The 13,786-nt window shown below is 47.1% G+C and overlaps 1 protein-coding gene across 4 annotated transcripts in view; it reads right to left on the bottom strand.

The window, feature by feature from the left end:
- Pfkp (phosphofructokinase, platelet) overlaps nt 1-13,786 on the bottom strand; it is a 56,845-nt gene that overhangs the window by 13,417 nt on the left and 29,642 nt on the right. For all 4 annotated transcript variants that reach the window (XM_076832269.1, XM_076832265.1, XM_076832267.1 and 1 more), the window contains 9 exons: nt 13,122-13,217; nt 11,863-11,955; nt 11,188-11,313; nt 9,480-9,544; nt 8,939-9,008; nt 8,574-8,720; nt 5,844-5,914; nt 3,724-3,811; nt 2,868-3,020 (listed from right to left, as the gene is read on the bottom strand). In XM_076832269.1, the coding sequence (XP_076688384.1) occupies nt 2,868-3,020; nt 3,724-3,811; nt 5,844-5,914; nt 8,574-8,720; nt 8,939-9,008; nt 9,480-9,544; nt 11,188-11,313; nt 11,863-11,955; nt 13,122-13,217 (909 nt within the window). The remainder of the gene's footprint in view (nt 1-2,867; nt 3,021-3,723; nt 3,812-5,843; nt 5,915-8,573; nt 8,721-8,938; nt 9,009-9,479; nt 9,545-11,187; nt 11,314-11,862; nt 11,956-13,121; nt 13,218-13,786) is intronic.

The following is a 13,786-nucleotide window of genomic DNA, read 5'->3' as shown; positions in this document are numbered from 1 at the left end:
CTCTTGGCTGTTTTCTCACCCCTCACCGGGCTCCAGGGCCCAGAGCAATCAGATAGGGACCTAGTCATGGTTTTCAATTTCATGGTCACATCACTGACCAGGGATATTGGCAGGGCTGTAGTCACTGCCACCTTTGTGGCATCAACGGCAGCTTGCGCTCAGCTTTCTTTGTTTGTATTGTTGCCTGGAACAAAGTGCTGTACAATTGTGGAGGAATAAAAAGTAAGTTCAACAGAAAAGCCTACAGCTACCTCAGGAAAGTTTTCTAAATGCCTGCTCTGAGGTACTATGTGGGTTTTGCTCTACCCAGAAGACCCACTGACACTGCAGCTACAGAGATCCCCTTGAAGGGCTGCATCTGCAAGCTGAGCATCACTGCTACCAAGTGGGAAAGGATCAGCGAAGACAATGATCAGATATCCAAAGACAATGATATCTGTATCACATAAGACTGGCTTAGGGTTTGTCAGCCTCAACAGGGTTGACATCCTGAGCCAGATCACTCCCCGTGGTAGAGACTGTCCTGTACCTCCCAGGACACTGAGCAGCATCTCTGGTCTTGGCCAATGAGATGCCAGAAGCAGTCTCTCTCCCGGCTGCAGCAATCCAAAATACCTTTCAATGCTCAAAATGCCCCTTGGTGCAAAAATATCCACAGCCGAGAATCACCAAGCTTCCTGAACAAAAGGAGTGATTTGGTATTGGAGATGCCCGTGGATTCTAAACGAGAAGGCCATCCCGGGCCAAGCAGGCAGCTCACACCAGTAGAAACAGAGCACCTAGATGTGAACGTGCAGGGAGCTCCTGGGACCTGTGTAGGACACCGGCTTTATGCTACCAATAAGGTGAGTAAGCTGATACTAACTTGCTTTGGGCCCTGACCCACCAGAACAGTGGCAGGAGGGACCCCGGGTGACCTGTGTAGAGTGCTGCATGCCCCATTGCCTGCAGAGGATTCGTGGTTATGACCAGCCTAGCCTAGTTTAACCCCAAATCAAAATGACTGGAATTGACTTCATTTTGCCCAAAAAACATATCTCTGGAAGAAGCCAATGACACATTCAGGTTTGGTCTTCACCCCTTTAGGACTTGTGGAAGGACTCTTAGCTGTTTTCTCACCCCTCACCGGGCTCCAGGCCCCAGAGCAATCAGAGCAGTCACTGGCCCGGCCTTGGCCACCTACCTTGAGATGGCAGAACCAAGAGGACTTAGCTCCTTGGAGCCTCAGAAACAGCACATGAGGAAGACCACACACATCCCTTGCCATGTGATCATGCCTGAGGCTCTCAGGAATGATCAACTACCTGCTCCTTCTTTTTCTTTCTCAGACATCATTGTTCCTTAACCTAGCTTTGAGAAACTCAAATAAATAAAAGACCCAATTTAAGAAAAGTCACAAAAACTCCCTCTAAGGGAAGTAGGATAGACGGTTTGGGTTTTGTCCTCCAATTTATTTTGTTTTTCAAATTTTCAACTATGTATTTATTCTCTTTCAACAATCTGGGAAGAAACAGTTCTTTATAGCAGAGAAGCTCAGAATCATAAGATAGGAGACTCTTTCTTTGGTGCCTAAGAGTGTGTATCAAGGGGACAAAAGCCTTGTCTGGCACCTGCAGAAGCTCCTACCCACAGCAAAGGACAGCCTCCAGGTCCCCACCCATCCCCCCCCCCCAGGTGAGCTTTAACTATGTGACAATGAGTAAACAACTCAAGTCCAACTGCTTCTCTGAGGAACTCAGTCTACAGAGACCCCCAATCTAGGCAGGGCAGGCGAGAGAGAAAGAAAAAGAAAATTCATTTTGTGGTAGACGCAGATCTTTACATTCACAAAGATCCATCCAGAGCCCAAATCAGTTGAAAGCAACAAAAACAGTAACAATCACCAAGAAGCACATGCAAGATCTAATCAAAAGATTAGTGACTGCAAACACACAAACACCACATTCAGCAGACAGGATCACACTGCTACAGTAACAAAGCGGAAAGAAGTTTAAGCACTTGAGAAAAGCAAGAAATAAGTGCTAATCATTACTTACCCTTGAGATCTTATCTTAAAAGCTTTTTGGCTTTTATTTACCAGCACTAGAAATAGGTTTTTTGGTGATAAGAGTTTCAAAAAAAAAAAAAACTCCAAAACTTTCATAAGAACTAGATCTCACAAGGAAAATATAAACCAGAGACTTACTGAAATATTTGACAACAAATTAAATCAAATGTATTCTGATTTAGATACTGATCTTCAAACTCCCATATGAATAATCAAGGCTAACTACAAATATGATACATAGAATGTACTTCTATGTTTCCTTATTGCAGCATCAATATTTTTGGATTATAATTTAGAACTGCCAATTAAGAGGGAAATGACATTGACAGCATAATGAAAAACACAACAAATGCAAACAGAGAATTCAATAATCAATGAATAAAATTACCAAATATTGAATTTCCATCCTTAGACATCAAGGCAAAGAACCATGGTCCAGGTTTTATCACAGTAAGATTTACAGATTGGAAGTAAATGAGGCTCAGCCCAAACAAACAAAAATCTTAATAGTTATCAAAACTCAGAGCTACGGTGCCAACACCATTCAATGGCCTTGGCAGTGATAGTGCCTCAGCTATACAGAAGAGGCTGCAAAACTTCGAGGAGCTAGATCAATTTTTTCAGAGGCAAAAGGACTTTTGAATATACCTTAGGGGGAAAAAAAAAAAAAAGAAAAGAAAAAGACAAAAGAGAAAGATTTCTTTGAGCCCATGCAGGCACTGCCCAGCTGCCTGGGGCCTATTTCTAGTGCACTGGTAGATAAAAGGGGCAGGCCTGAGGTTAGCAGCAGCGTGCCTGCTTTGCTGGCACGCGCACTTACGTCGGTGATAGTGTTCAGAGCTGTGTCTGACCCGATGCTGAAATCGGAACCGGGCACATTGTTGGAGACAGTGGCAGGAACCATAACCATGGGGATACAGAGCTCCTCGTATTTCTCCCGGGCCGCTGACAGCTCTAGGAGTCCCAGGTAGGCCTGTCAGACAAGTGTGTGTGATTGTGGGGCCAGGAAGCTGGGAGGGGCGCAGCGGGCACAGAGGGTATCGCTGGGAGTGCAAGCACAGGAGAGCATCAGGGAGCCACTTCCAGCACAGCACACGAGGTACATATTGGGATACCACAGAACTACATTCAGTCCAAGGGTGAGAGAGTACAGAGGAGAAAGCAGGTCATTATCACATAGAACACTAACTCTTATTGGTGAGAGGCTGATTACTTGAGGTTCTTACATTTCTTCAAAGTAAATCAAAAGATTATCACAGGACTGATCTTTATCCAAAAGTACATAATTAAGGACTGTAGTCCAACACGTGACTCTGAAGAAACTGAAAAAGAAAATCTAACCGTGTGACTACCTTCCTCTGTAAAGAGTCAATGGGCTTCACATTGAAGAGATGGAATGATTTCTATAGACAGGCATCAAAACAGATCTCACCAAATAGGTGAGTCTCAGATAAGAAGTCAAGCTTTGGCTTCCACATTAGGTGTCTTTACTGGAACTGGGTCAATCTTAGGCCACCTGCTATTCTTCTGCATTACAAACAAGCCAGTGGCAACGAGCCTCAGAATCCATAACCCAAGTTCCTGAAGAGCAGCCAACAAGTTTTGTGCTTGTGTGAAAACAGGGTCGATAGTCACATGTCCAAAACTATCAAGCAGGTTAACAGACGATGACTTACCTCAAATCCACCAATGATCAAGAGGGCATTGATACTATGAGCACGTATCTGCTCGGCAATCTCTTCCAAGAACTTCCCGGGCAGGGCACTAGAAACAAATGAACCAAAGAGATGAGGTCAGGCACTGTCCAGCTGTACTCAGTCCCCCATATGCATCACGCCTGCAGCCCCTCGGCAACCCCTCCGCCCCAGGTCTTGCCTCCCACTTCCCATCGTGGCCACATTCTTCGGCACTGTTGCAGAGACAGCAGCAGAGTCTCAGGGAATGGACACCCAAGGCAACAGTGGCCATAAGTCACATCTTGAGAGAGTATTTTCCACAAATATTTGGGAAGAAGCACTTCAGCTAATCCTGCACCTGAAAAGCCTCCTTCTGCCTTATTTGAAAACAATAAACCAAAGCAGCTTGTAATTATTAACAGTAATTGTCTAAATAGAAATTTGTAGCTTCCCAAGAACATTTTTATTAAAAAAAAAAAAAAAAATTTTTTTTTTTTTTTTTTTTTTTTTTTGTACCAGGGATTAAACCCAGGGGCACTTAACCACTAAACCACATCCCTATCCCATTTTTATATTTTACTTCGAGACAGGGTCTCGTTAAGTTGCTGAGGCTGGCTTTGAACTCGAGATCCTCCTGCCTCAGGCTTCTGAATCGTTGGGATTACAGGCATGTGCCGCTGCACCCAGCTTATAATTTAATCTCATACACCCACACTTGCTATCCAGGCTTACTTTGCTCGTACCCTTCTGTGTTATTGCCTACTTCAAATGACATGATCAACAGTGTAACACCAGGCAAACGATACTGTGCTCTATGCTCTGCCCAAGGTTCCACCCAACACCTAACCCTTGGTCTTTCTTTCTGTGTTTTTTGTTTTGTGTGTGTGTGTGTGTGTGTGGTGCTGGGGATTGAATGCAGGGCTTTATGCATATGAAGCAAGCACTCTACCAACTGAGCTCTATCCCCAGCCACATCCCTTGTCTTCCTTTCATGCTTATGTGAGTTTATAAAGTACTCATATTTTTGATAGATTTATAAAAATTTGTAGGGCAAAAATACTCAAACCCAAGCAAAAGAGTGTTTGTGACTAACTGCAAAGTCCCTCCTAGCCTTCTGATGCAGATTTTGAAACATCGTCAGAATCTGTCCAAAGCCCCCAACCTGTTCTGCCTGACTCAAGAGCAACGCCCAGCACACCAATGCTGGAAGTGTCTTGGCCAGTCTGCTGAAGCCTGGAAGTACCTAAAGATACATCTCCTTCCACTAGAGCTTTCCAGGAAACCAACCCCAGGGCACATGGTCAGACTGGAAGACTGAACACAGGCAGATCTGAAGAACTAATCCAGCCCTGTGGGACCCTGCTAGCAGCAGGGGATCTTGGAAGTCCTAGTTTTAAAGCAGAACAAAGAGTTGAGATAATTTTCTAGGGACAATAAGCCACTATCAGATGGAACCCTATATAACATTTACCTAAAAATTGCTTTCTTTCCATATCAAAATATAAACTATAATAATGACTGGCATTAATATTGCACCCCTGGGATAATCAAAGATGAAAAGGACTTTCATTTAATATTAAATAATACACCTCATTAGACTATCCTCCCCCCAGCAATGGGGAAACACTGAAGCATACTAAAATTCAGATAAACACATCAAAATTACTCATGTTATTTTTTCAAGTGTGGAAATGAGCCCCGAGCCACTATGGGGTTCCCTTGTGTCATTCCCGACACCACAAACCTGCTCCAGCAAGATTTTAGTGCTTGTTCACACAGCAGGTTACTACAGCCCAGTGACGATTACCTCTCTTGAAACCTCCAATGAGTTGTGCGGTTTTGCTCTTCTGAAGTATGGAATGAAGAACTGATTGGACAAGAGTGTCCAAAAGCTACCTTCTCTCTCTTTCCAAGCCTGGGACTCACCCCCAGTTCCCAAACATAATCGGGTTCCCAGAGTGAGGATAGGTAGGTGCCCCAATGCCTCTTTCTTTAGGAATTTTTCTTTTCTTCAGGAATTCCAAGATATCAGAAGAGGCACCCACATCCAGCCACTCTTCTAGAACGTGCCTGTTTCTTCTTCTTTGGGAGCAGGTTGAGAGTTAAGATTTGGAAATTACCGTTTTGTCCCAAGAATGGACCCTCCTTGGCCAGTCCAACCTCCAACATCTGACCAGCCGATTTCTTTGATCTGATAGGCAAACACAAACAGCAAAGTGAGAGATAAAAGGGACTAGGGACACTTTAAATAGGAGCTCAGATTCCTGTACCTTCAATAGGCTGCATTCCTATTTTTTTTTGAAGCATTACAAAACCATGCTCTCAGAGTGTTGCCGAAGGAGTGAAGGCCAGGACACCCAGCTTCTGCCATGTGCCTGGGTATGTCAACTCCCCGGGGGGCCTCTAACATGTGCTGTGAGGGCTCCTGCCAACGTATATTTGAAATAAAGATATCATCCCACTCCAGTGTGACTATCCAGGCCCATATGCATGAATAAACGTGTGTGTGTGTGTGTGTGTGTGTGTGTGTGTGTGTGTGAGAGAGAGAGAGAGAGAGAGAGAGAGAGACAGAGTATGTGTGACAGAGACAGAGAAAAAGACTGTGGTGGGGGGGATCCAACATAATGCTGCTGAGAGCCACAAGTTGGAAGTTATAACTGCCAGTTTTGAGGGGAGTAATTCTTTTTTAAAAATTTGTTCCTAATGAGTTATACATGACAGTAGAATACATTTTGACACATCATACATAAATAGAATATAACTTCTGATTCTTCTGGTTGTATATGGGGTAGTTACAGGAGTTGGGTGATCATATACGCACACAGGGTAACAATGCCTGATTCATTTTACTGTCATTCCTACCCCCACAACCCCTCCCCTCCCTTCATTCCCCTCTGTCTAATCCAAAGTACCTCTATTCTCCCTAGCCCTGCTCCCAGCCCCTTACTGTGAATTAGCATCTGCTTATCAGAGAAAACATTTGGCATTTGGTTCTTTGGGATTGGCTTAATTATTTACATAAAGCAAAGAACAGCTTAATACTAGTAAGTCTCCCAAAGCCTCAGCAGGAACAATGGCAGAGCAAGATGCCCTGAGGATGGCAGGGTTCCTAGTCCCCTCTCTGCTACTCAGAGTAGGACAGAGGGACCCTGTCTTACTGGGTGCTGTCCTTCAGCTGCCCAAGGTGGAAAGGAACTGTGGGGTGCTCCCCAGGGCTGCCAATTAGGTGACTGCACCCCATCTCTCCGCCGCTCCTGCCTCCTGGGCTGGCGCTGGCTCCTCTGGCTCTTTTCTTTCAACAAGGCCCCAGACTGTGCTCCTGCTCTTGTCCTACCTCCTCTCCACTGGGGAAATGCCAAGTTTGTTAAGTCTATCATCTTGATGCTAAAGCCTCCCAGCTCACATTTTAGGCCACACCTCTGGTGACACCTGGCCCCAGTGTCCACCTGCTTCCTGGACATCTTTCATGAGCCTTGTTAAACCTCAGCTCCTTGTATTTCCTTGCAAGCTGGCAACCCCAGGCTTTCTCCTGCAGCTAACTGCATTACTGCAGTTCTACCCCTTCCATCGGCTCAGGCCTGAGGGGAGTAACCCTCCCTCCCTTTTGTTTTCTTTCCCCACAGCTGCATATTAAATGAACAAATACCATCAACCCTGTCCTGAAAGTACATTCAGACCTTTGGACAATGCCACCTTCACTTCTTGCTCCCCTCCCCACAGTTAGTCTTGGTGCTACTGCTGTGGCCTTTGAAGAACACCCAGGGATCCTGGCAAAGCCCAGCAGTTTGAACCACTCTCCTGCTGAGAACCATCCCATTTTAGCATAAAAGCTCAGCATAAAAGCCAAGCTTCTTACTCCCCAATGTCTACCAATGATGTGACCCTAGCTTCCTTTCTGCCCATCCCTTCCTGCCACCCTCTCATTCCCCTGCCCGGGCAGGATGGCCACCATCACCCTAGAACAGCAACACCTTACCTTAGGGCCTTTGCACTTCCTTTCCTCTGCCCAGGATGAGCACAACAGGCTCATAGGAGTTACCTGCCTATTCCAGACCTTTGGTCTAAAATCCAGTTCCCAGCAGCAGCTGGGCAGGACCTTTATGCAAACCCTGCTGGGCTCCATCACCCTCTTGACCCCAGTGTCTTTTCAGCACAGCTCCTAGAATAAGAACCTAGATGGTTTACTGGATCTCTTCCTACTGTCACCTCTCTCTCAGAGGTCTGCCCTACCCCCTGTTTAACTCCGCAGTGTAAGAATTTAACAAACAAAACAATTTGCTAGCTAGTGTCAGCAAGCATGGCTCCTGGCTGAGGTGCCTGCTCTGCAGTCCTCCCGCCCTGCTTCAGTCCCACACCAGAAAACTGGGTTGAGTCAGTCAATGGCTCTGTGCCTTAGGTTCCTCAGTGAGATCAGGACAACATCTTAGATTTAGATGAATGCGGAAATGAGCTAATATATGTAAATCCTGAGGAATGCGGGCCAGTGCCAGCAGGTGAGAAGGGCACATTGTTCTTCTCATCTCACCGAGGGCTTGGCACAGCAGAGACCGTGCACCCTGCCTGCCGGGGCCCAGTGCAGACCTGACAAATGCCTGTGATGTCACCACCACTGCCATCACCCAGAACCTTTTCAGGAAACTTGAAAACATGTCACGTGTTGGGCTTAACTTGAAGGCCCAGACTCTTAACTCAGGGAAGGAGTCTCAAGCAGAAGTGACCTCTGAAGTGAAAACCTACGGTCATCCCAGTGTCACAGAATCCTGGATGACAAACGTTGGAAGGCACCGGGAGCCTGGCCTCCCCACGTGCAGAGACAGTGTCACGTGCCTTGGGACTCTGGGGAGACTCACCTGGCCCTTGGCAAAGCCATCAAAGCCATCATAGATAGCCAGCATCTTGTGGCCGTCTGCGATCCCCACTCGCACGGCGGAGCGCACAGCCGCGTTCATCCCAGCAGCAGGTGCCCCCACGTTGATGACAGCCACGTTGCAGTTGCTCTACAGGAGAGGGCAGGCCCAGGTCATTAGGTATGCTGCACACCTTACACCTGGCCCACACCCCGCCGGGCTGCGCTGCAGGTGACCACATTCCACAGTATCGTAAAGGTCACAGTGGGAAGGCCAGCCACAGAGCTCAAGGATAATTCCCCAGAAGCCAGCATTTAAGCTGGGGCCTGTGTGCACGAGGGCCGGGGCACCGGAGGTCAGTCACCTACCTTTGTGATCTGATCATCAGGCAACTTGATGGCCAATCGCTTATAGATGTTCAGGTTGCCCTCAAAGCTCCTGAAAAGAAAGGTTTTTGCTAAGTGAGGGCCAAGAACACTGGACACAGCAGGAAGGAGCTCACTTGAGGGGCAGGGCCCCACAGAATAATCCTACCAGATACCCTGCAAATGCCCAAGTGGCCACTTAGGGAGAGCAAGGCCCTGATGTTACACATGTCCTACAGGGAGCTTGAGAGGGCCTATGAGGCTGTCTTTTTCTACTTCAGAAACAGGCTAAGGAAAAATGGCACTCTTGGGTTCCTCTTAAGTTTCCTTTCAAAATGCAGGCAGCATGTCTCCTTGTACCTTGATCTCACTAGGGTCTGAACAACCCCTGCTAAAAACATAACAAAAAACAACTTATTTTTCTCCACCTTGTTATCTAGGTCTTTTGGGAAAGGATGAGCACAAGCTCTAAGCACAGTCTAGAGGACCAAGCCCAAGGAATATAAATTCCTCATGAAGTAGAATGTTCTTCAAAATATCTCACCTTCCTCGGAGTCGTACAGCATCTTTAAATCTCCTCTCATCCATCGCCTTTTGTACATCCTGGGTCTTTTAAAAGAAATAAGAAAAAAAAATAAGGATGTGCCAAGAGTTACTATGTCCCTGGGTAGGGATTGCTGGGCGGAAAGGGTCAATGCCTCCCCAGCTGGACCCTCTCAGTCTCACTTTGGATGACCAGCAGCTCCAAGATTAGGTGGCCAGGAGTCCAATACTGTGGTTAGCAGTGGGACTGTCGGTGCCTGGCTGCGAGCTCAGAGCCCTGACCCACCCAGCCCAGACTGCTTCCCAGAAAGAGGAGGAGGAGTGGGATCTGTTGTTCATGGCCTCCAATGCACCAGGATTTCACTCCACAAGAGCAAAGTTAGAGGAAACCAATCTCTTAGGGAAGGTTCTGAAAATTCCTCAATTTAATTCTGACAGGGAGAAGAAAAACATAGTCCCCAGCCTCTCTGGGGGCCTGTGTCCGGGACCTGAGCGTGCTCACAGCAGGCCGAGGGGACAGAGGGGCTGGGGCCACACCAGTACAAAGGGTGTGACAGGAATGACAGGCTCCAGTGATCCCAGTTAACTTTAGGACCCTGGGCAAGTTACCCATTTCCCAACTTCAATCTCCTCGACTGTAAGATAAGAGGAAAAACCCAACCCCTCTCCAAAACTGTCTAAGGTTATTAAAAACAGACGGTTAGGAAAACACCAGACAAACTGCAGGGAACCAGCAAATGGCTTACTGTGACTTTCAGTAACAAAACCTTAATATGATGGTTTCAAGAAGGAGCCAAGTTTTATGTGCCACCCTGGTTTCTAGAACAGACACGAGACATGAGAAACAGGCTCAAAATCAACGAGCTGTGGCCTTTTAAGCCCATCACCCCTTACACACTTCCAGACACTTCCTGTCCTCCCGTTCCCAAGGACATGGACATGAACACGCTTGCACAAGATGCCCACACACATTCACACATGACCACACATTTGCACATACATACACGTGACCACACACATATACAGACTTTCTTCCCTCCTGATGGCTTCAGGAAGTATATTTTTAAGGTGTATTAGGGTTACTGTGCCTAAGCCCCTTGACTTAATTACTTATCCACTTCTCCATATCATGAAAGGCATCCACTTCAGGGTCACTGGAAAGACCAAAGTTACAGACACCAAAATATTTGGAAAAATAGAAGAGCAATTTCTAATGCAACTAACTTCACTGCCACCTCGTCCTACTGAACAAAGGTTGAAAACTTATAACTCATTTTTCCTCCATCCTGTTTCAGACATTCCTGTGGACCAAAGGGGATGGTGCTTCCCAGAATGTCACCGGAAGCTCTTCCAGTGTCCCACCACAGATCTGAATGTCCTGTGGGACAAACGGACAGACAGGGAGTGACTGAAAGTGGAGAAATGCACCATGCCACGCCTTCTCCCTGGGAAGCGCTACACTACACATTCCCAGCAGGACCATTTGCCTGCTCTTGTCTTCCCAGCAGACTCTGGTGCCACCTGATCCTTTCTCTTGTAGGAGACACTCAAAGCCCCCCAGAGCACACTGGTTCTTGACTGCAGACTCATCTTTGGGGATGTTAACACTGGAGTGCCACTGGGATGGCAACTTATAAACAAGAGAGTAGAGACTGCACTGGTCATAGATGGGCAGCCCCTCTCCATGTCCACCCACTGGCCACACTTACCATCTGCACACACTCCACCAGGGGCAGGCGCACAGCTTGGTTTCCACTCAGCGACACCACGCAGGCCGGGGTCTCGGGGGTGGCCTCCAGCAGGGCGACGACCGCCTCCACTCCCATGCGACTAGCCTGGAAATGAGAGTGGGGACAAAGATGGCCCACCATCCTCTTCCACATCCTCAGCAGGAGGCACCGGTGGCCCACAGAGATCATGGCAAGGCTTTCTGCCATTTCTGTGCTCACCTCCCACCCTGCTTCCTCACCTCCAGTCCACCTCCCCGTAACGACTCCAGAGAGAACTGGCAAGAGGGCAGCAGGACAAGGCGAGGGAGCAGAGAGTATTAAGACCTGAGGGTCTGGACTCGGGGTTCCCGCTGTCCCCTCGGGCCAGCGTGTGGAAACCTACACTCAGAACACTGCATTTCTGCCTCTTGGGTTCTACTGTCCTGGTCCTTTCTGAAATGGCACACTGACTTCCCCATCAACTGAGGTGATTTTAAACTGGGAAATCCCTCTAGGAGAGCAAGTCTCAAAGGATCTTTAACCTTAGGATGCAGACTGCTGGCATCTCAAGGGATGGGCTGCCCCTCAGCATTGATGACAAACAGGTTCCTTTAAATGTCCACAAATATTTCCTTCCCAGAGACCTTGTGATTGGCACCTGCCATCCTCACTCACCAAAATCCTGTCAAATGCTGAAGGGGTCCCTCCTCTTTGCACATGTCCAAGAATAGTCACTCGAGTGTCGAATCCCAGCTGCTTCACCACAAGCTAAAGGGAAAGACTTCCATTAGAAGGTACCAAACTGTGATGTGGCACATCAACTCAGCTGTGGAGACAGTCACTGTGCTGAGGAGAGATTTCTCTACTCTTTCTTCAGAACTAAAGGCACAGATGATTGTTCCTACCGAAGGTTCAGTGGAACAGCTAACAGATATTTTTTGAAATAACACTTTTATTATCAAATACAACATATCTCCCAACTAGCTAATGAACATAACATTTATTTTCCAAAAAGCGCTGTGTTTCAAGTAGCTTCTATTTCAGGTATTTATATTTTTTGAAAATGTAAGCAATTCCTCAGTCACCTTCAACTTGCACAGCTGTCATCTGAATGACATCACCCAGGATTGTCAGCCCTGCACCCAAAGGAATGCCAGCTTTTGACGTGCAGAGACAAAATTCTCTAGGACTCAAGAATCTTCCTCTCTACCAACAGCAGGGCTGGCTGCCTTGTGTCCATGGTCCCTTTTTGGCATAGTATTCCATGATTTAATCTCAGTTAAGGGAGAAGGAAAATCTTTGCCTTGGTTTTATGGATCACTTTTCGTAAACATTGGCAGATGTCTTTGATAGGTATGGGTCAGTGATTGAATATGGATGTGCAGTGCTGGGACTGAAATCAGTGAGAGAAATGTACTGAGCCAGCCTCATGCCAGCATCCTGCCAGACCCTGCCTTTCTTCATGGCCATAAAGACACAATGACTCATGGCCAATGAGGCAGCTTGTTGAGAATGTGCTCAGCTGATGCTCCGGGTTGGGGGAGGGACTTCTGCTGCTGCAAACAGAGAAGCCCAGGTCAGCTGCCATGTGGTTAGTCCTGCTCGCCCTCAGAGCAATTGATGCTCAATAGCTGAAACTTCCTAACCAAAAGAACATGCTTGGTCACCATATGTCTCTCCCTATTTCTGCTGGAGCCACATAGCCTTGAGGAATATCACAAGAGCGAACAGAAGAAGTGCCAGCCTGGGAGCTGTATGTTCCCCAGGCCATTGAAGTTACGAGTCATTAGGAAAAAAATTCTAAACTATCATGGACCAAAAAAAAAAAAAATTGGTACTATGAAGTGTTCTAGATCCAAACCCTGTCAATCATGCTAACAGCTCCTGTTTCTAGGTACACAACAGAGTAAAAATGAGAAATTATACAAACTTACATCCTTGATTTTCTCAGAGGAAATGGGTTGATTTTGGGTATCAATTGCTCCTTCAGCCACGATGATAATATTCAGTCTTTTTTTCCGGGCACGGTTCTAAAGAAACAGAAAATGAAAACATTCGCATTCTTAACCTGTTTTTGACAATAACAACAAAACCACAGAAGTTTGTCCCAAAGTAAACTGGCCTATTTGTAGGCAGAAATCCTTTCAAGAAGTGCTTCCTGATGACACTGAAGGAACAAGGTAGCCTGGGTGACAGCAGGGAGGGCTGAGGGTCTCTGTGGGACTTAATGGCTTAGGTGTCATTGCAAATACTGGTCAGAATTGAACCCCCAGCCAGCCAAGGCAGGGGTAGAGTGCCAACTTGCTGATAGGCCACAACAGGGAGGTGGGTCCCACACAGGCTGGACCCCCAGAGCTGTGTCTCCCTGCAAACCACGTCTGGTCCCCTTTACACTTGGGGCTTCCTGCTACTCTCCAAGAGCCCCACCCCCAACACAGCCCACTCCTATGTTGGGCCAGGAATCTGCTGCCACTCAGACTGTGCACATGCAGAGAAGTGGATGGGTGGGGCACGATAAGAAGGCGGGAAAGGACCCTGTGACAGTCTACATCTGTAATGTCCCAAAGTTCCATGTGTTGAAGGCCTGCTCCCACCCCAA

The sequence above is a fragment of the Callospermophilus lateralis genome, chromosome 13, assembly GCF_048772815.1.
Source record: "Callospermophilus lateralis isolate mCalLat2 chromosome 13, mCalLat2.hap1, whole genome shotgun sequence".
NCBI classification, from domain to species: Eukaryota; Metazoa; Chordata; class Mammalia; order Rodentia; family Sciuridae; genus Callospermophilus; species Callospermophilus lateralis.
This window is presented reverse-complemented; position numbering and strand designations above follow the sequence as displayed.